Consider the following 24509-nt stretch of genomic DNA (forward strand, 5'->3'; position numbering starts at 1 on the left):
TACTCGAAAGCCCAGTTCATTGCAGGATCTTCTGAGGCCGCCGGCAACGGGACAGCCCGATATGAGCCTGGGCATGCCTGAGCAGCTAACACTTGCGAAGCAGCTAGCACGAGCAGTGCTTCATTATCATGCCACAGCCTGGCTACCGGATACGTGGGCCAGTGATTGCATACTGGTCAGATCAAATGCATCGACGCATTGTCGCGGGGCTCTTGAAGCTTACACAATGACTAACATCTCATCGCCACCTCATTCCAGTCCAGCCCAAACATCATCCATGCAATCGATCGCCATCAGAAATCGCCTGATTTTCTGTCTCGGCGTCGTTCTGCTCGAGTTGGCTTACCAGAAGCCGCTCAAAGACCTTGTGACCGACACAGACCGATGTCCGCAAGCACCAGACAACCAGCCGTTCCGAACTGCAGCTCGACTAGCCGAAATGGTATCTCAGAAACTCGGACCGAAATATGCCGAAGTTGTTAAAAGGTGTGTATACTGTGATTTTGGCGAAGGTTTTGACCTCACGACTGCGGGACTGCAAGAGGCTTTTTATGGGAGAGTTGTGTCTGAGCTTGATCGGGTGGCCGAGGCCATGACTTGAATGTGTTTTTATGACGCTGGCACTCATGCCATCGTGGCAAGTTGGGAAACCTCTTCTTTCCTATCGCGCGAAACTTGATCATCTGCTTCTGTATCCTCTTGCCTATGCTGCATTCTCTTCCTGGCCATCACTTTCCCCATCGACTCCACCAGCATTGCTCGACTTCCTCGCCAAGTTCGCATGCAGCTTATGCTCCTTCATCAGCAGACCCATCAGCGCAGCAAGCACCGCCAGCCCCAGGCCCACCAGGAAGGCACTTCTCAGCGCCTCCATATACGCATCCAGCACATCGCTCCGCCGCCAGTTGTCCGGAATATGATTGATAGCGTCCAGACTGTTCCGTATCCGCCTGATCACCTCCTCGCTCCCCTTCTGACCTCCATAGCGCTGCCGTAATTCCTTCGTCAGCACATTCTGATACACTGCGCTCGCGATCGTGATGCCAATCGTTGACCCCGTCGACCTGAACGCGTAGCTTGCAGCCGTGATGACAGCTTGATGCTTGTGTTCCACAGCACTGATCATGCCGACCAGGGTGATAGTGAGCATGCTACCATAACCCCATCCCAGCGGCGAAACATACACGAACGTCGCCCACCTAGGTGTCTCAAGCTGCAGTGTGCTGACGAGCGCAGCACCTGTAATATACACCAGCATGTTCCCGAGCATGAGCCAGTAGTACCGGCCTGTCAACCGCATGATGAAGCCTGAGCCTAGGCTGCCGGCAGATGTGCCAATAGCGATTGGGATGACGCGCAGACCGGCACTAGTAGGCGACATGGAGAGGGCGTTTTCGAGGTAGAGCGGGATGTAGTAGAGAAACAGGAAGGTAGCCATCGTGGCAAACCAGTTGCAAAGGCATGCGGCGAGGACTGTGCGGGTGCGGATGATGAGGGATACTGGAATGATCGGCTCGGGAACGAGCTTGGGCGAGGACTCGATGTAAAGGAATGCAGCGAGCGTGAGTGCTGCAAGGACGAGGGAGGCGATGATGCGGGCATCGGACCAGGGAAGCTGGTTGCCGCCGGTGTTCAGGCCGATGAGGAGTAGAACGAGGGAGAGGACGAGAGTCGTGGCGCCAAGGAAATCGATGCGTCGAAGGGCGGGCTTGTTCGAAGGGTTCACGGGGATATCGACGAGGAACCACACGAGAATGGTGGAGACGACGATGAATGGGACCTGAATGAGGAAGGCCCAGCGCCAGCTGAGTTTGTCAGCACAGAAGCCGCCGAATACGCCGCCTGAGCCCATGCCCAAACCGAAGACGAGGTTGCCGACGCCTTGCCAGACGCCGCGCTGACGGAGCGGGACGAGATCCGAGGTTACGAAAGTCGAGATGCAGGTCAGACCACCGCCTCCGATACCTGTGTTGAAGCTATTGTCAGTTCTGGGGTAGAGTCAAGAGAAGTCGTAGGGCGTCACGTACCTGCAATGACTCGACCTGCAATGACGACTTCAGCAGACTGTGCCAAACCACAGATCAGCGTGCCAACAGCAAAGAACACGTTCGAGAAGATCAGGCCCGTTCGACGCGAGAAGATGTCCGTCAGCTTGCCGGAGAGCGGCTGACATGCTGCGTTGGCGATCAAGTATCCAGATGCTAGCCATGATAGAAGCGACAGGGACTCGAATTCTGAAGATATTGGCGCAGTCAGAGTTGCCACTACTGTTGTATCTGCACTTCGTGTCAGTCGGAATTCCTCCACCATTGGGAGCGGCATGCGTACCTAGTGCAGCGAAGAAGACACCGACGAAGCATGCGCCCAGGATCAGAATCAGTCTGCTCGTCGATGGTGTGTCTGCGAGAGCAGTCTCGTTCGCTCCATCTACATTGCGTGCTTGCTGCTCTGCGGCATGGCCGTTGGCCAACAGCGGACTTCGTTCCGAGGGTTGGTCTTGAGTTTCCCCTGCCATTCCTGCTTCACTGCGTCTGTGAGGGTGACTGGGTCCGACGAAAGAACATTTGCGAAGTTATTACTTGTAGATAGAAGCGCCATCCGCAAAAATGAGGTAAGAAGTCTGTTCACCTTTCGGGTGTCATCCGAAAAACGCCAAGGCTATCTCGCAACGCATTATCTTCGCCGGGTGACCAGATTCTTGTCCTGATCCATCATACGGACGCAATTGCAAGGAGAGCTTGCCTGAAGCTGACACTATTGTTGCGAAAACGAGGCAAGACCGTTTGAGGAAGTGGAAAGTTGATTACATTGACGTTTGTACAGCGGAGTGCTTAGTTCCGCAATGATTCTATATCTACAATTTCCTTCACTGCCTCAGTTGTGAGCATGTGAGGGCTATCCTCTTGAATAGCGACGCTGTCCTCTATTCTCACAGCCATGTTGCGAAAGTGCTTTGGCCATCGGTTGTCGTCAGGTACATAGACACCGGGCTCAATGGTGATACAATGACCTTCCGTCAAGATTGCGCGCCTTGAGTAGCCACTTGTGTCGTGCACGTCCATCCCGATGTAGTGGCTGAGATGATGAGGAAACAGGGTTTCAATGTTCTTGCCGGACATATCGAATCCAAGCTGTTTGAGTTGTTCAGCAAGCTGCGTTTCGGCGATCTGATGGAGCGGTCCAACGTCACGTTAGCGCTGCCACGACACATGGCAATCACTGATCGCTGCACATTTAGCACAGCCTGGTACAGGTCACGCTGTGCATCCGAGAACTTGCCGGATACAGGCCACGTCCGCGTGATGTCGGCAATATACCCGCCATACTTTCCACCTCCGTCTACGAGAACAAGCTCGTCGTCCTGAAGGACGTCGTCATTGCGGATGTAATGTATTCCCAGGCCGTTCCGACCACCTGCCGCGACTGGCTCAAAGGCCGAGGTTTCGCAGCCATGAACGGTGAATTGATACCTAAGAAATGCGTCAAGCTGCTTTTCCTTTGTCCACGAATGACGCATGGCATCAGTGTGCGCTCGGCCAGATGCTTTGCCAGCATATCGCATTAGTCCGATCTCTGCCGCACTTTTGACAACACGGAGGTCGTTCATCACCGGCCGCAATCGGACAGGTTTGCGAGGTCCAATGAGCTCCGCGAACTCGGCTTTCTTCGGCGATGCCCCATACAAGAATCTGTGCAGTGCCGACTGGTTGGTATCTGGTTGGCAGATGTCAGTGTAGACATGAGTTGCCTCGCCGACGATCTCGGGCAAAATATGTTTCAGTTGATCAATATCGCCAGCTTCGTCTGCATTGAAGACATCCCGGGCAGCCTGTGTCCCTGACCGCGCTCCATCCCACAGCTCGGCTTTCTGATTCTTCTCCCTCACGAAGAGGCGGAAAGTATGGTCTGTGCCCGTCGCATCTTTCCCAATAATCGCGACAGCCTCGGGCTCGTTAAAGCCTGTCAGATAGAGGAAGTCGGGATCTTGATGGAACTCGTAGAAGACGCTGCCTGATCGGAATACCACGTCACTGGCGGCGACAATCGCGATGGACTTCTCAGGCAGCTTGGCTGCTAGCCTCGTTCTTCGGTCCGCATATTCCTGCGCGGTGATTCCTGGAGTAAGCTCTCCAGGCGCGAGTAGATGTGGATGCGTCTCGTGGACTGGCTGGCCAAAGGTCAAGTCCGCTGCACGCACAGTCGATGAATGGCGGACACCGGCACGGTGCAACTCATTTGACGATCTGGGCTGTTTCGATGCGAATGCGAACGCAACCCGCGCCGGGCTACTTAGAGTCTTCGAAAGCTCCATGCTGCATGGCGCATGACACACGCTCTGTTTTATGGAACGGGAGTCTGCAAACAGTAGAGCGTGAACATGCATTTACAGTGTGACCAGTTCATAGAAGCCGAAATGAGAACTGGAAAGTGAAGCCTTCCGTAAGAGGAAACCACCCTAGCAGCAGCGTCCGCTAAGAACTGCGCGGCGTTCAGCGCGGGATCAGTCGAATCGGACATTGCTATCGGCAGCGTCGTAATTGCCATTCCTGTAAAGACTATTGGTGTGACTCAGATGTGCTATTCTACGCAGACCTAAAACCATAAGAAGAGCACTGTTGGCTTATACTGTTCATCATCCAGCTGTCAAGCAAAACGTCGCCAAGATGGGCAGAAACCTCGAGTACCCCAAACGTGCGCGCAACACAGTCAAGCGCTACGACAGCAGAGGTGAGTACAAGACCTTGCCTGATAGACCAAAAGATGACCAGGTCTGCAAGGAACATACGACGCTGGTGCTATCCACAAGATCATCAATGCCACTCCGGTATTACACGTGTCATTTCCTCCTGGCAGCGAGGACCCATTCCCAGCACTGCTGCCCATGATAGGTGTGATGGGTTCGTTTGAGTATCCGTCGGCGGACATCAACGAGCCTCTTGACTGTTATTTGCACGGCTATGTCAGTGCACGGCTGATGCGACTGGCACGCGATTCGGAAAAGGGAATTCCTGTGACCATTGCGGCCACTCAAGTGAACGGCCTGGTACTCAGCTTGACGCCGAACAGCCACAGCATGAACTACGAGTCAGCAGTATTGCAAGGCTACGGCAAGCCTGTCGAGGACACCGAAGAGAAGGTCTTCGCCATGGAGCTCATCACGAACAAGGTCTTTCCAGACCGCTGGGCGAACACCCGCATTCCGCCGGATGGAGCTGAGATGTCCTCCACCATGATTTTGAAAGTCTCCATCGAGACTGGGAGTGGTAAGATTCGACAGGGTGAGCCGCATGATGAAGCAAAAGATACGAAGAGGGACGATATTACAGACAAGGTCTGGACAGGCGTGGTGCCGGTGTACCAAACGTTTGGAGAGCCGATTCCTAGCGCGCTAAACAAAGTGAAGGAGCTGCCGCAGTATATTGGATCACATTTGACTCAGGCAGCCTCGAAGAACAAACAAAGAGCTGCTGAGGCTGCGAAGGAGCCATAGGCATGCGTGTCAGCCTGCGATAACGTACTTGTTGGTTGTCCAATGTTGGCAAGATTTAGTCGATGGTTTCTAGCCGGTGACAGGCGTTCGCTTCGGGTACCAGAGTCGACGATCGGGTATATAATGCATTATGTAGTCGAGTTGGACACAAGGATAATCCTAGCCAGTGAGGTCTGAGGTGGTCGATACAGAAGTTTGAGTGTAGACAAGAAGGTTGATGCCAGCGTTCAAGTTCACCAAGATCTGGATGTCTTGGCGATGACGCAGTGGCCGTCTCGATGTAGTAAGATAAACAAACCGAAGTTACCAGCCAATGGGAGCATGCCCGCATACGAAGCTCGTCGCTGCTTGAATATGCACGAGCATTCGCAAGGGAATTCAGCATTCCTCACAATTGGGCTAAGATCCTGCTATAATCATGCCAAAAGAGCGGCGTTCGTCACGGCCGCCGGGAGACTCACGCCCGGCGTTTGCTCGCCCTCCTGGCGCGCCCTCACCAGACTACGATGACGATCAATATGGCGACCCACGAACTGCTCCCAGAAATTCGCAGCATCGCGACCGGCGGAAAGCGAAGGAGTCGCCGGCAGCATCACCAGCTGATAGAGACCGACGGAGGCGGCACCACTCACGACAGGCCAGTAGTCCGACAAAGGATCGTGCCAAATACTCCTCCGGCGCATCAGCCAACAGTGGATCACATTTGCTCAGTGCAGATGCGCTATCGAAATTGAACGCCCACAATCAGGGCGCAAGATACGATGAGAAACGAGATAAGGATAAAAGGCAGCGGAAGGAATACAAGAACATCAAGACTGCACCAGATCCTGTGCATCGGAAACGAAAACGGAAGAACCGAGATGTGAGCGGCGCCGTCTTGGAGGAAGGACGAGGCAAAAGACACAATCGAAGACGAGAGTCATACAATGAGAAGGGGGCGCATAGGAGAGACGATCCAGATTCACGCAAACGACGGAAAAGAATCTACATCTTTATAGGAATTGCACTTCTCTTGCTGGCCATTCTGATACCTGTGGCAGTAGTTGTCAGCAACAAAAACAAGGGCGGAGGATCAGGGAGCGGTAATGCGAGCAATGCAGGTTCTGGAAGCGGTAATGCTTCACCAAGCAATACCTGTGACAAGTCAGACACTCCGGCCGACGCCAAAGGCACGTACACAGATATCTCAACGTGGATGGACACTACCGATTTCAATTGCACTTTTACAGATGAGACAGTTGGTAATCTATCAGTCATGGGTCTATACAGTGAGTGGGATGATTCCGCGAAGGCCAACGACAACGTGCCTGCTCTCAAAGATGACTGGGAGTACGGCAAGATGCCTATCCGTGGCGTCAACATCGGTGGTTGGCTCGTGATTGAGCCCTTTATCACACCCTCGCTATTCAACTATCCGGCCTCGGCCAACGTTGTCGACGAGTACACTCTCACAAACAAGCTCGGCAGCCGAGCCGCCAACACCATCGAATCTCACTACGCATCTTTCATCTCCAAGGATGATTTCCAAAACATCCGGGCAGCTGGGTTCGACCATGTTCGCATACCCTACCGTACTGGGCAGTGAGAACTTACGACGGAGATCCGTACATCCCACAGATCTCCTGGCGCTATCTCCTCCGAGCCATAGAATGGTGCCGCGAAAATGGCTTACGAGTCAATCTGGACCTGCACTCCGTCCCTGGCAGCCAAAACGGTTGGACGCATTCTGGCCGGCTTGGATCCATCAATTGGATCTCCGGCCCGCAAGGCTCTCTCAATGCCCAAAGATCACTTGAAATCCACGAGCAGCTTGCCACTTTCTTCTCTCAACCCCGCTACAGCAACATCATCACGATCTACGGCTTGGTCAACGAGCCCAAAATGATCGACCTCCCTATGGCATCTGTGGTTGACTGGAACACGCAAGCCGTCTCAGTCATCCGCAAAGCTGGCCTCACACGCCCGTACCTTCCCTTCGGCGACGGCTTCCTCAAGCTGTCTGACTGGCAAGGCGAATTCCAGAACGTGGACGATAAGCTCGTCTTGGACACTCACCAGTACCAAATTTTCAACACAGGCCAGTTGCCCCTCAACCACTCCGCCCGCATTGCGCTCTCCTGCTCCGGCTACACTGGTCTCCTCGTTGCCTCCAACAATCCACAATCCGGCTGGGGCCCGACGATGGACGGCGAATGGTCGCAAGCCGACACCGACTGCGCGCCCTTCCTCAACAACGTCGGCGTCGGCTCACGCTGGACCGGCACGCTCAACTTCGGGAGCAACGAAGACGATATCAAGCAGAACGTCTTGAGCCTCTGTGTCCCACGGCACCGGACTGCAGCTGTGATCTGCCGAACGCGGATCCGTCTACGTACCCAGACGAGTACAAGCAGTTCCTGCAGATGTATGCCGAGGCACAGATGGATAGCTTCGAGAAGGTCTGGGGCTGGTTCTACTGGACTTGGAAGACGGAGAATGCGGTGCAGTGGAGCTGGATGTTGGGACTGCAGGCGGGAATTCTGCCTGAGAAGGCGTATGCCTCGAAGTTCAAGTGTGGCGATGATGTACCGGACTTCAGTGGGTTGAGTGGTAGTGCGAGGCGATGATGATGGATGTGGTAATGCTTTGGTCCATTTTTGCGTGCATTCTGGCAGTGAAGGGCTCGTCCGTGACATGAGGCGGGAGGGGTTTGGGGCAAGCATCCTTGATCAGAGTTATCATATTCGGAGTATCGGATTGTGCAGCATTTGCGCGTGAGCTGATGTTCTCAGATGACCTGTACGGAATGCAACTGTGAGATAAGGCTTGGAGAACAGTCGTAGATGTCGCCACGTTATTGCATGATAGAATATATTTGCAGAACCCTGTAGTCCAACGGCGGCCGTGGCCTACACCTCGTCATAACTTGCCTGAGCTGTTCAAACGGGCGCACGCGCGATACTCTCGAGGGCTGAAGACGTTTGCAAAGGACGCACAGCTGTTGGCATGAAAGCTAGGAACTCGAGCACTCATGAGTGCTTCAATACTTTTACTTACCCATGCCAAGACTTGACGCCGGTTGACAGGGGATCAGCTTCCCATTGGCACCAGATTTCCGAATTTCAACGCAGGCCGCCCCGACTTTCGAAAGGCCATCAAAGCTGGGGCCCTCGGCATATATCCCATTTGCAAACAGTTTCAAGTCTGGGGACGTGAATCCCCAACGGGGCCAGGCAAAATTCCGAAATCGTTGTTGGCAACAACTGAAATCGACTCTGTCAGTCTAGGCTGTTTGGATCCGAAATGAGGACCAATCTATTCCTGATGGTGCTTGCGGCTTCTGGATCTAGGGGCAGCTAGCAGCGGTCAGAGATGGAGGTGTAGTCGTTGATCGAAGATCGGCTCAAATTTGTATGAAGGCTTGGCATTACCCAATTAGGCAATAGCAATAGTCAAGCAGATCGGACCAGGTACGCTGCCTACGGTTGTGTGGAGCTCAGCAGGTCGGTCTGTATGTTGTTTCGCTGTCCGCGGCGAGGGAGCACGTCCTCCTAGATGCATGTCTCGCGAGGGTTTAGCGTGTGAGCAAGGCTGAAGCCAGTTCGACAGCCTCTGCGTATGAAGAGCTTGGGGTCCGCCCTGTTGTGCGATTGCCGGAGAGATTCTGGAGACATAGCGACCAGAAGTCGGTGTCGATAATTGTGGACACGTCAGCAACGAAGGTGTAGGACATGGCCAGCATTGTTCAGCTTCTCACGTGATTTCTCCCTGAGTCTACCGCGTATTGTGTAGGACCTCGGGAGTCCTCGGTATTGTGAGCAGCGACCTAGATGTCGATGTAGTCTCCTAGTGGAGAGGCTCCAGGAAGGGACTACGTTCAGACCGCCAGACGGAAGTCTTGGCGACTGCACAGGCGGCCAACGTCCAAGTTAAACATCTGTCCGATGTTGAGCTGGTAGGGTGGTCGAACTTTGCGAAACCGGACTGCGCTGGGCAGTTTGTCGCGCGTTGATCTGACATACATAGGCTACCGAGCTTGGTAGCAACGCGAGGGGCTTTCTGCTTTGTCTTCGTTGACCTTAGTCGCTGGCTCGAGGTGAAGTCATCTGCCACGCGTCGTGTCATATGATGCCACTCGAATGGAACATGAGAGCTGAGGTGGTGTGTCCACAGCGAAGGAAGTCATTACACTCACGCGAGAAATCACACCACATCATCGACGGCCTCCAAATGGAGTGCCCGATGGGATTCCTCTTCCGCATGCTTTCCACACGAATAACAATGAATGTTAAATGGAGGCCAGGAGCAAACCCACGTTGTTGATGCCTCTCACTAGCGTCAAACCCAATCCAGAAAGAAAGTCGGGAATCTCAGTAAGCATTTGGGGTGTTCGCCCGGCTGCACCCGTGGAAGGTGCGAACCGTCCTCGGTACCGCCGTCACGAGAACTTTGGCAGGAACTCTCCGCAGACGATCGTGCTCCTCCTGTGGTGCGTGCCCTTCTTCCGATAAGCGACCATTGCAGGTGGGCACTCGAAGGGCGCCTCGGTCGTGTGCCTTGAATTGGAAAAATTCCATGGTCCACACGCCGCCCTGGACATTTTCTTCAGCCCACATTAAGGAGTAAAGCGTTCGTTGAGCATGCGGCAGGCCGTTGCCCCTTCAGCCTTTCAGCAGACATCTTCATGATCGCTGGAGTTGCTGCACTTCTAGCAATCGAATCTTTTTCGTCGTCCCGTTGAGTTCTGCATTAGCCTCGGGTGACATCAAACCACGTGGCTTGCATGGGTAAGTAGGATTCCAGGCCATCCACGCGCGGCTCCAGCACTGTTCACGCTAGATAGTCACACCAGCTGCACATCAACAAAACATGGTAGTGTAGACGCTGTAAATCTACGTTTGGGTTCACTCAGGGTTCCGATGTTGGAGATGCCTGTTACGACACTCGGTTGGATTCGGTCAATATTGATGTTCTTCAAAGTTCTCGACGTACTGAGTAGGCGTCGATTCCTTCGCACCCGTCGATTTCAACGGATTAAACTTCCTTCTGGATGATCTCGTCTCCAAATATCAAGCGTCGTTGCAGCTTTCTCTCCAACGACTGCTGACATCAATTCGCAGCTTCTGTGCGTGGACTGGTAGAGTTTCGAGATTAGATCGTGCGATATTTGTGAATCTCGGCGCAGTCTACGTAGGTGGCGGCACAATCGTTACCGACTGTATGGGACAGGCCCCGAATGTGGCAAGTTTGCAAGAGCGGTCAAGAGGGTTGTTCGTTGCTGATTGGTGGTTGCCTGTGCGCATTCATGTAGCACATACTTTAAGCTTCGTAGAACGTCTGCAGCAAATGCTCAGCACGTTCACCGGCGAACCACGCATCCTTGCTCACGACGCGAATGCGATGCCGCGACTCTGTGCTGAGCAGCAACGAGCTGTATCCATCTCGAGCACACCTCGTAGCAAGTACCTATCCTTCCTGTAAGAATAGTTGGCTGTCAACCATATGTCGTATTCAAGCAGCATCACCGCGTGGACTTGGACGTTGGACCGAGTATGTCAAGACCCGACTGTCTGGGCCGTGCAAAAAGCTGGTGAACTTAGACTTTGTACCGAAATTCAATGATTTTCCATTTCACCCTCCAGGATCTGTGGTGGGGACCGTCGCATAGCCATTGCATGATACTTGCAGGTACGACAAGCTTTGGTTAGGAGTTCGTAGCATCTGGCCATGCGCATTGGTCAGTCTTCGAGAACCAGGTTGAGAGCGTCGCTGTGGTATAACGCATGCTTTTACGAGGACATGAAACAATCAAGCTCTGATTCCAGCTGAACGAGGTCGATATGATCGGCAGCGGCCGTAAGTGGAGTCTTTTAGCATCTACCAAGACCTCATGGCAGACACAGACTGTCGTCAAGCACTCGGAGGCCCGCGCTTGCAACGTGGCAGGCTCTGCGACCTCGTAGTTGGCAGGGTCGTCACTTTCCGCGGTGAGGAGGCAATAGCTGAATTGACTCGGAATCGTGCAAGTCCGCAAGAGATATGAGCTTGTGCCGGCATACTGAAGGTCAAGATTGTGCCTTTCTCACAGTAAGTTTGACTGACGGAGGGAAAGAAAGCCAAGATCTGAGATCCACAACATGCGCTGGCTTGATTATCAGCCACCTTGCACGAGCACCCCACGATCCCAGCCCAATTGTAATAGCATGTGAATAGCGTCGTGGCTACTATCACACTATTCCTCACCTGCTGTCCGGTTGGGGTAGCTCAGTACACTCCGCTTGCAGTTGGGCCACGTACCTGTCCAAAGACGTGTAAATTTTGCAGAAATGCTGCAGAAATGATGCAACTTGCCTCAAATTTTTCGACAATATGCTTTCGTAGACGGGCGACCGGCAGGGGCCCTGTCCCGTAACACAGAACGACACCAGTACAGCCGCATTGTGCACTCAATAGCCAAGCGAAGGGAAGCCCAAACTCTTCGATGCTCGCCGACATAGGAAGAATTGGGAAGGTTTGATGGCGTAAGAAGGTCAGCATGGGATCATCAAAGGCTAAGTGCCGAACCCGCACAACCAACGGGAAGCTCTGGGCGCGCAAGGATGTCTCTGACTTGCTCCAGGGGTGAGCAACTGAAGAAAAAACGACCTAATGCATGGTCTTAGTCGACCCGCCCACGGACAATGGCAGACACGGAGTAGTTCGAAACTTCCGAGGATGGACAGAGACTCTTGCCAGGTTGGTGTGCAGCGTGAGGCGAGGAAGCCTGGAGACCCTCATTGGTCGACAGTCAGTATATGCAAGCCAAATTGCTGTTGATTTGTTGACAATGCTTGTGCTTGTACTTCAGAGGCACGAGCTGCAGCTACCCAGGCTGAGGGCTACCAAATTTGCAGCCCGTGTGTGCCTGCGCAGCGAACCCAGCAGACGCAGATATGAATTCCCAGTAAGACTTGTTCTTGAGCATTTCTGCACGAAGCCTTCCATTGGCGCCACGTTGCTACTGTAGCCACTAGCATCGCAGACACATACCCTTTGAGTGAGATGATGCAACAGCCTCCCGGGTCATGTCACTGGCAGGGAGGGCCAATGGGTGTATAGTGGGTCTAATGGTGGGCTACCCTCAAAGTGTGGCGCTATTGACTCGAAGTGACGGTATCAGTCGGCAGCTTCGTTGGAGCTGGCCGAGCAAAAGTGATGCGGCTCTGCGAGACTCATCAGTAGCCATCTGCCAGGCCCGGCCTCGACTTTGCTGACCCTTTGACTCCGAGTTTCACACTTTGAAGACTCCTGTGGCCACTAGGGTCGGCAATTTGACTTAGAGACTATCGGGATGTCCTCAAACTCTCGTTTTAGATATCCATTTCCACGATCGCGAAATGGCTCTTGCGTACGACGAGCGTTGCCATTGCAAGTCTCGCATAAGTGGCTTGCCGGACTGGAATCTCTGGACCATAGACACTTTGCCACATCTATCGGCATGGTTGCTGAGTGCTGATATTGCAACGTTGGTGGATTGTTCTCTCGAATGGAGTGCTGTCCGCATGCATGAGCTTGTGCGGAAAGGACCGACCCTTCCTGTTGGCTCGACTACGCAATGTAAGCTGAACTTGCTACCCAACGGACTCCATAGCAGACACGTTATGATCAAATCTTGTGCAGGGAACTATATGCAATGTACAGTGAGTGTCTCGACATGGTAGTGACCCCATGTCTTCGTTTGGCACCCACTCGGTGCGAGCATGCGTTGTAGGAGCAGTAAGTCAAACTTTTACCTTCGAAGTCTGTCCCACCTTCTTAACGGAGCCGCTTCCTGTCAAGCTCCCGTGACTTTTTCCCAACTCCTTTCTTGCTTTGCGTCTACAGTATTAGCTATTTTTGATACCTTGAACGACACTTCCGCCTCGAGTGTTACCTGTTCCGGGGCCCTACGGCGCTTCGCGAGTGCGGCTCCAATTTCGTTGCTGATGCTTGTTACTGAGGCCGGCTCCTCAGGCCTCGAGTCGGCGCCGTTGCATCGTTGGTCGCGAGACGCAGTCTGAGCGGTTCAAGCAGCCAGGGTGCCTCCACGCAGCAATGTGCTATTATGAGCAGACCCAGTATGCTTGTAGGGATTGGAAATGGGGAAACATGAAACAGCGTTGTCCGAACGAGCACCGCATGGGTGAAACATGCGGTCGAAAGATGACCCACGCACAGTGGCTAACTCAAACGTCTGATGTGTGCCGCTTTTGCAAGGACATCGCCACAAAGAGGCGTAAACGTGCCAAGGAGGTTGACAACATTGTGAGATGGCAGAAGGAGGACGGGACGTTCACAGGCAGCATTGCGAAGGCTCGTGCTGAGGTTCAACATCTGGATGAAGCCATCAAAGATCTGGAACTGCGCCGTCCATCGGTCATCGCTGCTTCGAACAACAAGACCAATCAAGCCCCGGCTCCTACCAGCCATGGTGAGTCTTGCTCAGAGCACAAAGACATACACATATTGACCAGTGAAAGCGGCAAAGCCACCTCAATTACTGGATCCTGGGACTGGGGATCCTGGTCATCAGCAGAATCAGTCCATGCTCGACCGCGTCAATCGTCACGCAGGCTTTGGCGCCGGTAAGTCAACACTTTGCCGTGAATCGCTGGTGCGCTAACGAACAGTGAGGGGCCGGCCGTCATGGTTCCACGTCCACATCGAGCTCAAACAGTCACCCGCCAAGAAAAGACGACGACCGTCGGCATAATCGTCACAGATAATGGACCGCAGGTGGCCCTTAAGCTAGTCGTTCCGAGGCGGCTGGCTGGGACTTGTTTGAAGCCAGAACGAATTTGACCCGTCTGATAATTTCGAGGGAACAGTCCTCTTGAATCCAGTATACCAGATTGCCGTAGTGCCCGTTGACACGAATACAAAATTTCGGTCTGACGTGGAGGCATGGAACAGGTTGAGTTTGGGCCAATGTGCGAAAGGGGCTGTAGCCTGCAGGTGGGCTGTATCACACCGGCGAGACGCTCGCGATTGTTGCGTGTGGGCCTGAGTGTGACATCAAGTGACCGCGAACTTTGCTGTGATGTTTTCCGATACCGCATCTGATCGCGTGGGGTTCTGTGCAGTGTTACCACAACGGAATGTGGTCGCTCCTGTATGCCATTGAAGTCCTGGAGGTTACCGAAGTTCGGACCTGTCATGTGCTGAGCGGTAAGGGCCGACCCAGATCATCCTCGCTTGAGCAACAAGCTGCGTCTGCCCCTGGGCGGCTAGTTACGTTTGCAAGGAATGCCCGGCAGGTTCGTCGTTGTAACTCCGCCCATGGAAGATATATTTTCCGATCTCCGAGTCTTGGCAGGTGTCTCTCAAACCTCGGCTCGAAGGCAAGAGCTTTCTCCAACTTTGTAGTGCCATTCATTCGCCCCGCAAAATATGCCCGTGTTGAGAGGTGAACTTGACAAGCAACTGCTAGATCGCCTGTCTTGCTATCATGCCTGGGAATTCCGACATTCGACTGCTCTCCACTCACTCCGTAGGATTTCATCGAACACCACACTTTGAAACTCGACTGCTTTCCAGTTACTTTGTAGAATACTATTGACCACCACACATACACCAATATGGCGTCCCCAACTAGCCCACCCTTCCAAGACCTGGATATCTCAACCGCCCCCGGAGCACCGCAAGTCCAGATCATAACCATGAAGAAAGCGCCCGAGAATCGCCTCAACTCTCAATACGCCCAAACACTCATCGCCGCACTCCGCTACATCGAAACTCAAGTATTCAAGCCCGATGCTCCCGGAGCAGTCGTTATCACATCCTTCTCCTCCAAGTTCTGGTGCACCGGCCTTGAGCTCGACGAGGGCGACACCAACATCTACGCCAACTCCGATGGCTTCTATCCACTGTTGGCTACTCTCTTAGACTACCCGTATCCGACAATCGGGTGCATTACGGGCCACACTTTTGGTGGTGCGTGCCCTTTTGCGCTGTCAATGGACTACCGAGTCATGAACTCAGAACGGGGTTTCCTTTCGATGCCGCCTGTGAACCTCGGTCTGCATTTTCACGGGATTGGATCGCTGCCGCGACTGAAGCTTGGGCCTAGGATTGCACGGAAGATGCTGCTGGAGGCGCATCGCTGGACGGGCAAGGCAGCCTTGGAGGATGGCATTGTCGATGCAGTGGCGCCGCCGGACAAGATGCTGGAGGTAGCTGTGGGTTTGGCCAAGCAGCATGCTGATCGGGCAACTATGGGTGTGTATGGTCTGCTGAGGACCGAGCTGTGGGGCGAAGCGTTGGAGAAGATCAAGAGCATCAGCTATGTGCATAGGAGGAGGGAGGGGACCGCGCCAAAAGCGAAGATCTGAGCTACTGTACAATGAAGGTGACGAATTCAATCACATTGCGACCGCCTTTGATTTTCTTGAAGTAATTTGACGTTAAGACAAAACTTGATCATCGCATGAGGTCTCCACCACCAGCCAAACTAAAGCTTCGCCCTCCCACCCCTCTGCTCATGTCCCGTAACACCCAGCGCCAAAGTCTCCAGTCTCCTCCTCGCAACATCTGCACCTTCACCCATAATGATCTCCTCGGTCTTCCAATCCGGATTGAAAGTCTGCAGGTTGAGCGGATTCTCCAGATGCGCCTTCCTGAACAAGTCGTTGTACACGTCTCCATCGTACCTTCCTAAACTGCTTTCAAGCAGATAGTCTGGAATGCTCCACGCGTCAACCAGGCGTACCGCGTGCGGTCTGATCTGCTTCATTAGAGCTTGAATGCGGGGCTGCACAGCTTGGAGGGTTGATGTGGAGATGGCGCCGGAGAGGAGGAATTCTGAGGCACAGGTGTCGAGGGTGTATAGCGAGAAGAGACGGAAGCAGTCCTGAAGGGCTGAGAGTGTGGTAGAATCAAGTGGTGGGTCAGGTGTGGCTTTGAAGACAGCGTCGTGGAAGTTTGAGACCAGAAGTTGTTGCGAATGGGCGCGGGAGAGGTTGTGCAAGGAGATCATGAGCTCGGTCCATGGCTTTTTCTGCTCAATACGCTGCTTGTAGACCTGGTGTGACAGGTAGCTAAGCCGGTGTTGGAAGGCAAGGACTAGTGCTTCATCGGTTGAGAGAATATCGATGGCGCCAGATGCTGCGGTCTGAGATGACTTGATGTAGTTGCGGAACTGGGCATCAACTGGCTCACGAGTCGCTTCATTTGGCTTTCCGATGACTTGTGTCATTCGCTTGATCAGATAGCTGGCTGTCTGCTGGGTGATCATCCAGTTGTCACCCTCGACTGTAGGCTTCGAGAGGTAGTCGTTGTTCAATGGGATCATACCACTGCCACCACCAAAGCCATGCCCTCCCATAGCTCGGCGGCACGTCTCGATACCATCAGCAGCAAGCATCGTCGATAGTGATTTGAGTCCAGAAGATGCTGCGTGCATCTCAGCCAGGCGTGTAAAGTCTCCGCTTTGCTCGATCTCCTGGCGTGTGCCGTAGTAGAGTTTGTACATAGCCTCGCCTGTATAATGCAGAGCAAACGTAGTCGCTAGTAGAGGCAGTATACGAATCTGGACGGTGGGATAATTGAGGACCGCCACTTCCGCAGCATTGGGGTCCTTTGAGTCGCGATCTGCGAATTGTCGGCGGATCGACAGGTACCTCGTTGCAATAGTGACAGCCCGGGCCAGCACTAACCGAGCATGCATGACGATTTGTGCTCGAACAAAAGTCAGCGATCCGTAGACTACCGCCGCATTCTCTGGCTTGATGTATGTTCCGTGCTCTGAGTCGACACCAGAATAGCGAGACAAGAGAGCCGAATGTGGGACCTTGTAGTTGTTGAACAGCATATACCCATTGTCCATTGCAGTGTAGCCGTACTTTGGACCAATGTCACCGATAACGATTCCTTCCAAGGGCCTATGCGTTTTCATGTCCCGTATCTGCACCATGAACTGATGCGGTCCATGAGATTTATACTGGCCAGTCTTTGCGTCAGGCAGTAGCAACTGGGCAACAACGATGGCATGGTTTGCCGTCCTCCCGAGAGCACCGTTCCACCACTTACTAGCAGTCAAAGTTGGGCTGTGAATCGTGAATTGCTTTGACCTTGGATCCCATCTCGCCTCGCATTCTATGCCCTTGACATTCGAGCCGTGACCTAATTCTGTCTGGCCATAGCAGCCAATAATTTCCCAGCTGTCCAATTTAGGCAACCAGTGCTTCTTCTGTTCCTCGTTGCACTGCTCGCGAATCGAGGTAGCGAACATGGTGAATTGAAGTGCGTACGGCCCCATCTCGTCCATCAGGTAGTCTGCCATCTTGTAGTCCTCATCGTCCCATTTGTGCTGGATGGAAAGGCGTTTCAGTGTTTTGGCTCGGGCTAGACCAAGATGGTACCGATCAGGTCGGGCCATGTTCAGCTGATTCCGCTTGCAAAAGTATGGAATGTCCTTGATGATGGCCAATATCCGCTTCTGGCGATTGAGGAAGTCATTGCGGGATAACAGATGCGTGGCGAGCTGATCAACATTGATACTAGAGCCGTCGCGCTCCTTCTGGAGCACACTTGGTCCACTAGGCTCTGCTGGTTGCAACTCATGTGTGAAATCTGACATGGTGAGACTGAGCGCCTTGTGTGTGCTACTCGCTTGGAAGCATAGACGCGTAGGTGATCACGAAGCTATAGATGATGGAGGTGATGTCCTCGAAGATTGGAGAACCGGGATGGTGCCGAGGTATGCTGATCGCCTTACAGTGGGCACGGTGCCGGAGATATCCAACATCGGAGATCCTCCGTCATTGCTCCAAACTTCGTGATAACTCTTTGCGAAGATGATCAAGTTGTTGTTGTTCCAAGAAGTGCCCATGGTAGCTGTAAGGACGTCTGGACAAGCGGTGGGATAAGCGGCACTCCCAATTCAGGATGTCCGATCGAACGGATTTCGTGCCAAGCCACATCGGTGACAAAGTGCTCCCCGCAGACCCATTATTTACTCGACTCCTGGCGCTGGCTTGTCAGTCGAAGCAGAGAGTTGTCATTCGAGACATCAACACCGGCGTGGAGAAGAACTCGGCTCAGTTACTCAGTGATGTGCTCAATCTTCGGCGGATGCTGCGAGCCTCACTAAGCCAGGCCACGCTGGACGATCTGAGTCATGGCAAGGAAGTCTATATCAGCATCGTTGCACCTGGCGGCTATGAATTTACCGTTGGCATTCTTGCTGTGCTCTCTCTGGGAGCTGGAGCCAGTCCATTCAGCCCTCTAATGCCCGTGAAGGAAGCGAGCTACTACGTCAATCGAGCAAGAAGTGTTGCAGTAGTGGTTGCCACATCTGCTCTAGACCTGGGAAATGCCTTAGCGGAGGAGATTCGCAAGACTTCTAACAAACAATTCGTGGCAGTGCCGGCACATGCATACAGTCAGGGACAATTCATCGAGCCGAAGAGCGTTGTGGTGTCTTCGAATCGATATGTGGACATGAATGGCCCGGGAATAGTCATCTTTACCTCAGGGACAACCGGCCCTCCGAAAGGCGCCGTGCTTCGTAAGGCGGCAATCACAGACGGCGCCTTGATGACGGCTCAGCAACTGGGATTGACCATGGAGGATACTTCGCTGCATTTGTTACCGGTCCACCATGCCACTGGTATATGGGTCGGTTTCTTCCCGTTTATCCTCACCGGCGCTTGTATCGAGTTTCGATCGGGCAGCTTCGATCCTGTTTGGACCTGGAACCGATTCAGGCGTGGGGGCGTAACTGTGTTTTCCGGTGTGCCCACAGTATACATGAGAATGATGCGATATTGGCAGGAGAATATAGCGAAGCTGTCTCAGAAGGAGCGTGAGCAGTACAAATACGGTGCGAACAACATCCGTCTCTGTATGTGTGGAACGTCGGCCTTGCCACAGCCGATCGATCATTTCTGGACACATTTACGGGATGGCAGAAGAATTGTGCAGCGATATGGATCCACAGAGACCGGCGTGGTCTTCAACATGCCGTTCGAGAACGGCTCAGCTGTGCCAGATGGCTCTGTGGGAGAGATGTCGCTAGGCGTTGACGCCAAATTATCCGACGGGGACGAAGGCGAAGTCCTGCTGAAGAACTTCATGATGTTCTCGAAGTACCTGCATGACCCGGATGCCACAAGAAACGCACATGACGAAGACGGGTATTATCGTACTGGTGACATTGCCCGCAGGGAAGGTAAATATTTTTTCATCACAGGAAGGGCGTCTGTCGATATCATCAAAAGTGGTGGTTACAAAATCTCTGCACTGGACATCGAACGCGAGCTCCTGTCTCTGCCGTATATCTCGGAAGCAATGGTCGTTGGAGTTCCTGACGACGAATTCGGCCAGCGGGTTGCTGCGGTGGTGACATTGCGACAGGATGAAATCGCACACAGATTTTATCGAGAGCACGGGCGTGAGTCGACAAGCTTGAAGATTGACGACCTTCGAAACGACGCTCGTGGTAGACTTGCAGGCTACAAATTACCGACTCTGCTTCGAGTATTAGACGTGGAGATACCAAAAAGCCCGACTGGAAAAGTTGTCAAGAAGACTTTGGGACCAGAGTACTTTCGGCCGGGCAGTTACGCGGACGATCCTGCCGTTCAGATGTGGACCAGTAGCAGGTCCGCTCGTCAAGTGAAGTTGTGATGATGAGGCAGGTGCGATGATATAGCTCACCACCTTCGACCAACCTCACGCCGCATTTCCCTGACCGGACAAGTACAGATATCTTGTGTCCAACATCACCTTGCATCAGTACAGAGGTCAGTCATCCGTAATGAAGCAGCGCCGCGGCTGATTGATGAAGGAAATCTGCCGGGCTGCTGGAGTAGACCGAGCGGCTTTCATCCGCAGACACACATCATATCGCAAGCACCAAAGGCAACACACAACGGGCACCATGCCTGTAGGCGCATTTTTGTGCAAGTTTAGCGCCTATGCGCTGATAGCCTGTGTGTCAGCCATTTCGACCGCGCTGCTGCAACTAGCAACATATCTGCCCTGCAGCTCAATATGCAACGCCGAAGCACAAAATCCTGCCCAAGATAATGGCGTATGCCACATCCGCTGTGTCCTGGTTGGCGCAGTCGTCATCTTGTTCTGGCTCATGGGCATACGACTGATACAGGCCCGTGCAGCGGACGGTGACGAGATTCTGCCAGACTTCTAGGCCGATCCTCGGGAGAGAGGGATACGGACCTCGGCACGACTAGAGGCATGCGAGGACATGATATACCTGCGAGGACTTCATCAGAATTCATACAGTAGAATCGCCAAGATGCCGTCCGGAAATAGCGGAATTATCACAGCATTTTCCAAACCGTAGTCTGCGATTCTGCCTTAGCAAAGTCGAACACTTCACATTCTGTCTATATACTTCACAAAGACTACGACGCTGCGCAACGACGTGATACGCATCCCCCGAACGATCAAAACTTTGGAACAGTGCTTCGGGACGTGCGAGTCGTCGTTAGACGTGCAAGACATCTCCAAGGCCACAAGCCTCCAGGCGAAGGACCACAAACATGAAGCTCGTCAGGTGAGTCGTTCTGCGCGTATTGAACTGCTTGACAGAAGTCATACAATCTTTGCGACTCGAGTGTGGATGTCTGCTAACAGTGACCAGATTCCTCATGAAATGCGCCAATGAGACGGTCACAATCGAGCTCAAGAACGGAACCATCGTACACGGAACCATTACCTCAGTCACACCTCAGATGAACACAGCACTGCGGGCGGTCAAGATGACCACAAAGAATCGGTCACAGCCGGGTGCGCCAAGCGACACGATCTCACTTGATACAATCAATATTCGCGGCTCGACGATTAGATACTATATCCTGCCAGACTCACTACCATTAGACACGCTGCTCATCGATGACCAGCCTAAGCCAAAGAATAAGGCTAGGAAAGAGGGCGACCGAGGTGGGAGAGGTGGTGGAGGTCGTGGCGGCCCCCGAGGACGTGGCAGAGGCAGAGGGCGGGGTAGAGGGCGCGGATTCTAGACGAGAGGTGACATGGATGGATGGTCAAAGGAAAACACAACGTTTAGATCAGCTAAACGATCTGCTAATGCGTTGAAGTCCGCCCGAAATGAGTGGACTGAAAAGTGGCTACGGAAGTACGAAACGGTCTTCATGACAGAAATGTTTGGACGGGATATATGCCAGCTACACCTGGAGCTACCAGCCCGCATTAGTAGCACTGATGGTGGCGACGCGTCGCTGTCGACGTGGCTATCAATTGAGATGCGGCCTTGCTTCCCGAATGAGCACAGGGCGAGCAGCATGTCGTGCTTCGTGGGAGGAACGTGCTGCCGAAGAAGGTGGCAGTCCATCGCCGACACCCAGCTCTGAGAACCCATCTTTAGATGAATACATTAACAGAGGTCTGAAATTAACAGAGGTCTGAAATCTACTCGTGCCACATGACACTTGGCTACGACGCGTACGCGGGACTGGAAGTAGTGCTTTTCTACCTGCTACTATATAGAAGTCAGCCTTGGCAGCTCTGACTGAAAAGAGTTCAGTCCGTGGCCAGCAATTACATGTACTGTTTCTCCTGAACGTCGGACGCCATCTCTACCCGCAAACGGCAGCCAGACGATGAGGCTACAACGGGCGCAATAGTTCCTGCGCGTCTAGACTCATCATGATCAAGACAAGATGACTGCTCTTTCGCTCCTTCGTCAATTGTACTCGCTCGACACCCTCGACACTCGCTTCTCCGCATCGCCTCGCGTCCCCCTCAAGAGCGATGGCATAGAGCCACGACCGCCCGGTCGCACCGATAGCAAAGAGAGCGCGGAAGGTGCTACGCCTTCAAAATGGAATACACCAGAGTTCTACCTGTATGGAGTGGTGTTTCTGGTGTGCGTACCGCAGATGTACTGGGCCGTGGTTCAGGTGTCACAACGTAAGAGCGCATACCAGCAGGCTGGATATTGTATTGACTGGAGGCAGCAACATCACCGAACTACGAGAGATTCGAGCCACTCCTTTCTCAGGGATGGCTCTTTGGGCGCAAAGTGGTAAGGAATGCCACTTGAAGCTGATAGGACGGGTCACTAATTGCCTGGCAGGACAACTCAGACGCGCAATACTCAGGATTCCGGGACAACATACCAGCTCTGGCAATTCTTGTCGTTGTCCATCCGCTGCTGCGTAGGCTCTATGAGCGCGTTGCTGGATCTGGCTCTTACTCTCGATTGAACGGAGCAGGAGCTGTGGACCAGAGCCAACATCAAGCAGAGCACCGCCGCAAGCTACGGCTACGCTTTGATCTCGTTTCGGCAATTATCTTCATTGGCGCACTCTACGGGCTCTCAAGCTTGAAAATTCTGTTCATTTGTTTCCTGAACTTCAAGATTGCGACCAGTGTACCGCGCCACTATGTACCAACAGCTACCTGGATATTCAATGTATCAATACTCTTCGCAAATGAACTCACTCAAGGATATCCGTACGCCAAACTCGCATCTCTTCTGGCTCCTTTCTCGGACCAAGCTGTGAAATATGGCCAAGTCATGGATTCTTATGGTGGGCTCATGCCTCGGTGGGAGGTTTTATTCAAGATCACGATTCTTCGCCTTATCTCCTTCAATTCAGACTATAGCTGGTCGCTCGACCGCAGCAGATCGGGTAGCCCGGTTGAGGTACGTTAGCTTCATTCTCTGTCCACTCATTCCATTGACATGTTCTGATCAGTACAAAAAGAAACAACTCGACCCAGCCAATTTGTCCGAACGAGACCGTATCTCGATCTCCGCACCATCACAGTGCTTCACTTCACTGTCATCTTACCTGGCATACGCTCTCTACCCTCCGCTGTACATCGCTGGACCCATCTTGACATTCAACGACTACATCTCCCAATGCGCATACCCCGTCGCCAGCCTCACCACCAAGCGCACCGTTCTCTACGGCATCCGCTTCCTGATCATTCTCTTCTGCATGGAGTTCCTCCTACACACCATCTACGTGGTCGCCATTTCCAAGGCTTCTCCCGACTGGTCAGCTTACACGCCCTTCCAGCTCGCGATGCTCTCATACTTCAACTTGCATATCATCTGGCTGAAACTCCTCATTCCATGGCGGTTCTTCCGACTCTGGGCTTTGATCGACGGCATCGATCCGCCAGAGAACATGGTCCGCTGTATGTCGGACAACTACTCCACCCTTGCATTCTGGCGCAGCTGGCATCGAAGTTTCAACAAGTTTACGATTCGATACATTTTCATCCCTCTTGGCGGCAGCGGTCGTGGCATCGGAATCGCTCGAACGATCTTCAACATGGTTGTTGTCTTCATGTTCGTTGCGCTTTGGCATGACATCAATTTACGATTACTTGCATGGGGCTGGTTGATCGTCCTGTTTGTGCTGCCGGAGATGCTGCTCACCCTTGCGTTCCCGGCATCGAAGTGGAAAGATAGGCCGACGACGTATCGGATGCTCTGTGGTGTAGGAGCTGTCTGCAATATTTTCATGATGATGACGGCCAACCTTGTGGGTTTTGCGGTTGGACTGGATGGGTTGAAGGCGATTATCAATGGGATTGTTGGGAGCTGGGAAGGCATTGCATTCCTGGTGACAACCATTTTCATCCTCGCGGTTGGCGTGCAAGTGATGTTCGAGCATAGGGAGGAGGAGAGGAGGAAGGGGATCAACATGAAGTGCTGACTGACCGACATTGCTCAGGTCTACAAATGTATAACAGGCATTGATTCGACTGCGATAGGTGGATGCCAAGCAACACCGTCCATCCGTTCGTTTGTACGTTGGCCAGATAGATGCTGACAATTCAATGACTTGAAGTACCTATCGAACAAGAAGGATCTCGGAAACGCCATGACCTGATCTCAAAGCATCCTCTCGCTCCAGATGCACGAAACGACCTCATGTCCGAGTCAAGTGGTCTATTCCAGCGCGTGTTGCACGTGCGTTACTTTGAGTATGGCTCGTTCTTCAGTCAATTTGCTATGAGCGTCAGAGCGGACTCTGTCGGCGCACTGAGCGATAGGCACTAGACGATAGAAGGAGTG

General features: G+C 53.1%; 10 protein-coding genes across 10 annotated transcripts; 7 read left to right on the top strand and 3 right to left on the bottom strand.

Moving 5' to 3' along the window:
* Positions 1-703: 703 nt before the first annotated feature.
* On the bottom strand, positions 704-2515 carry AB675_11541 (Multidrug resistance protein fnx1; the record flags this gene model as incomplete). The annotated part of the gene is made up of 3 exons (XM_018140399.1): positions 704-1965; positions 2028-2276; positions 2329-2515. 3 exons carry the CDS (start codon positions 2513-2515, stop codon positions 704-706), a joined length of 1698 nt encoding a protein of 565 aa, XP_018000162.1.
* Positions 2516-2831: 316 nt separating this feature from the next.
* Positions 2832-4312, bottom strand: AB675_11542 (Intermediate cleaving peptidase 55; the record flags this gene model as incomplete). Its single annotated transcript, XM_018140400.1, has 2 exons — positions 2832-3167; positions 3233-4312. 2 exons carry the CDS (start codon positions 4310-4312, stop codon positions 2832-2834), a joined length of 1416 nt encoding a protein of 471 aa, XP_018000075.1.
* Positions 4313-4664: 352 nt separating this feature from the next.
* On the top strand, positions 4665-5491 carry AB675_11543 (uncharacterized protein; the record flags this gene model as incomplete). The annotated part of the gene is made up of 2 exons (XM_018140401.1): positions 4665-4728; positions 4779-5491. The coding sequence occupies 2 exons, from the start codon at positions 4665-4667 to the stop codon at positions 5489-5491; spliced, it is 777 nt and encodes a 258-aa protein (XP_018000122.1).
* A 418-nt stretch (positions 5492-5909) lies between these two features.
* On the top strand, positions 5910-8097 carry AB675_11544 (putative glucan 1,3-beta-glucosidase D; the record flags this gene model as incomplete). Its single annotated transcript, XM_018140402.1, has 3 exons — positions 5910-7046; positions 7109-7795; positions 7876-8097. 3 exons carry the CDS (start codon positions 5910-5912, stop codon positions 8095-8097), a joined length of 2046 nt encoding a protein of 681 aa, XP_017999978.1.
* A 5554-nt stretch (positions 8098-13651) lies between these two features.
* Positions 13652-14201, top strand: AB675_11545 (uncharacterized protein; the record flags this gene model as incomplete). The annotated part of the gene is made up of 3 exons (XM_018140403.1): positions 13652-13919; positions 13969-14073; positions 14119-14201. 3 exons carry the CDS (start codon positions 13652-13654, stop codon positions 14199-14201), a joined length of 456 nt encoding a protein of 151 aa, XP_018000028.1.
* An 865-nt stretch (positions 14202-15066) lies between these two features.
* Positions 15067-15819, top strand: AB675_11546 (Enoyl-CoA delta isomerase 3; the record flags this gene model as incomplete). Its single annotated transcript, XM_018140404.1, has 1 exon — positions 15067-15819. The coding sequence occupies one exon, from the start codon at positions 15067-15069 to the stop codon at positions 15817-15819; it is 753 nt and encodes a 250-aa protein (XP_017999881.1).
* A 119-nt stretch (positions 15820-15938) lies between these two features.
* On the bottom strand, positions 15939-18065 carry AB675_11547 (Peroxisomal acyl-coenzyme A oxidase 1; the record flags this gene model as incomplete). The annotated part of the gene is made up of 1 exon (XM_018140405.1): positions 15939-18065. One exon carries the CDS (start codon positions 18063-18065, stop codon positions 15939-15941), a length of 2127 nt encoding a protein of 708 aa, XP_017999932.1.
* Positions 18066-18373: 308 nt separating this feature from the next.
* Positions 18374-20116, top strand: AB675_11548 (Malonate--CoA ligase; the record flags this gene model as incomplete). The annotated part of the gene is made up of 1 exon (XM_018140406.1): positions 18374-20116. One exon carries the CDS (start codon positions 18374-18376, stop codon positions 20114-20116), a length of 1743 nt encoding a protein of 580 aa, XP_017999931.1.
* Positions 20117-20994: 878 nt separating this feature from the next.
* On the top strand, positions 20995-21474 carry AB675_11549 (Small nuclear ribonucleoprotein Sm D1; the record flags this gene model as incomplete). The annotated part of the gene is made up of 2 exons (XM_018140407.1): positions 20995-21008; positions 21096-21474. The coding sequence occupies 2 exons, from the start codon at positions 20995-20997 to the stop codon at positions 21472-21474; spliced, it is 393 nt and encodes a 130-aa protein (XP_018000161.1).
* Positions 21475-22134: 660 nt separating this feature from the next.
* Positions 22135-24147, top strand: AB675_11550 (Glycerol uptake protein 1; the record flags this gene model as incomplete). The annotated part of the gene is made up of 4 exons (XM_018140409.1): positions 22135-22384; positions 22432-22499; positions 22551-23123; positions 23176-24147. 4 exons carry the CDS (start codon positions 22135-22137, stop codon positions 24145-24147), a joined length of 1863 nt encoding a protein of 620 aa, XP_017999868.1.
* Between the last annotated feature and the right edge of the window lie 362 nt (positions 24148-24509).

This window comes from Cyphellophora attinorum (genome assembly GCF_001299255.1).
Source record: "Cyphellophora attinorum strain CBS 131958 chromosome Unknown Contig13, whole genome shotgun sequence".
In the NCBI taxonomy this organism is placed as follows: domain Eukaryota; kingdom Fungi; phylum Ascomycota; class Eurotiomycetes; order Chaetothyriales; family Cyphellophoraceae; genus Cyphellophora; species Cyphellophora attinorum.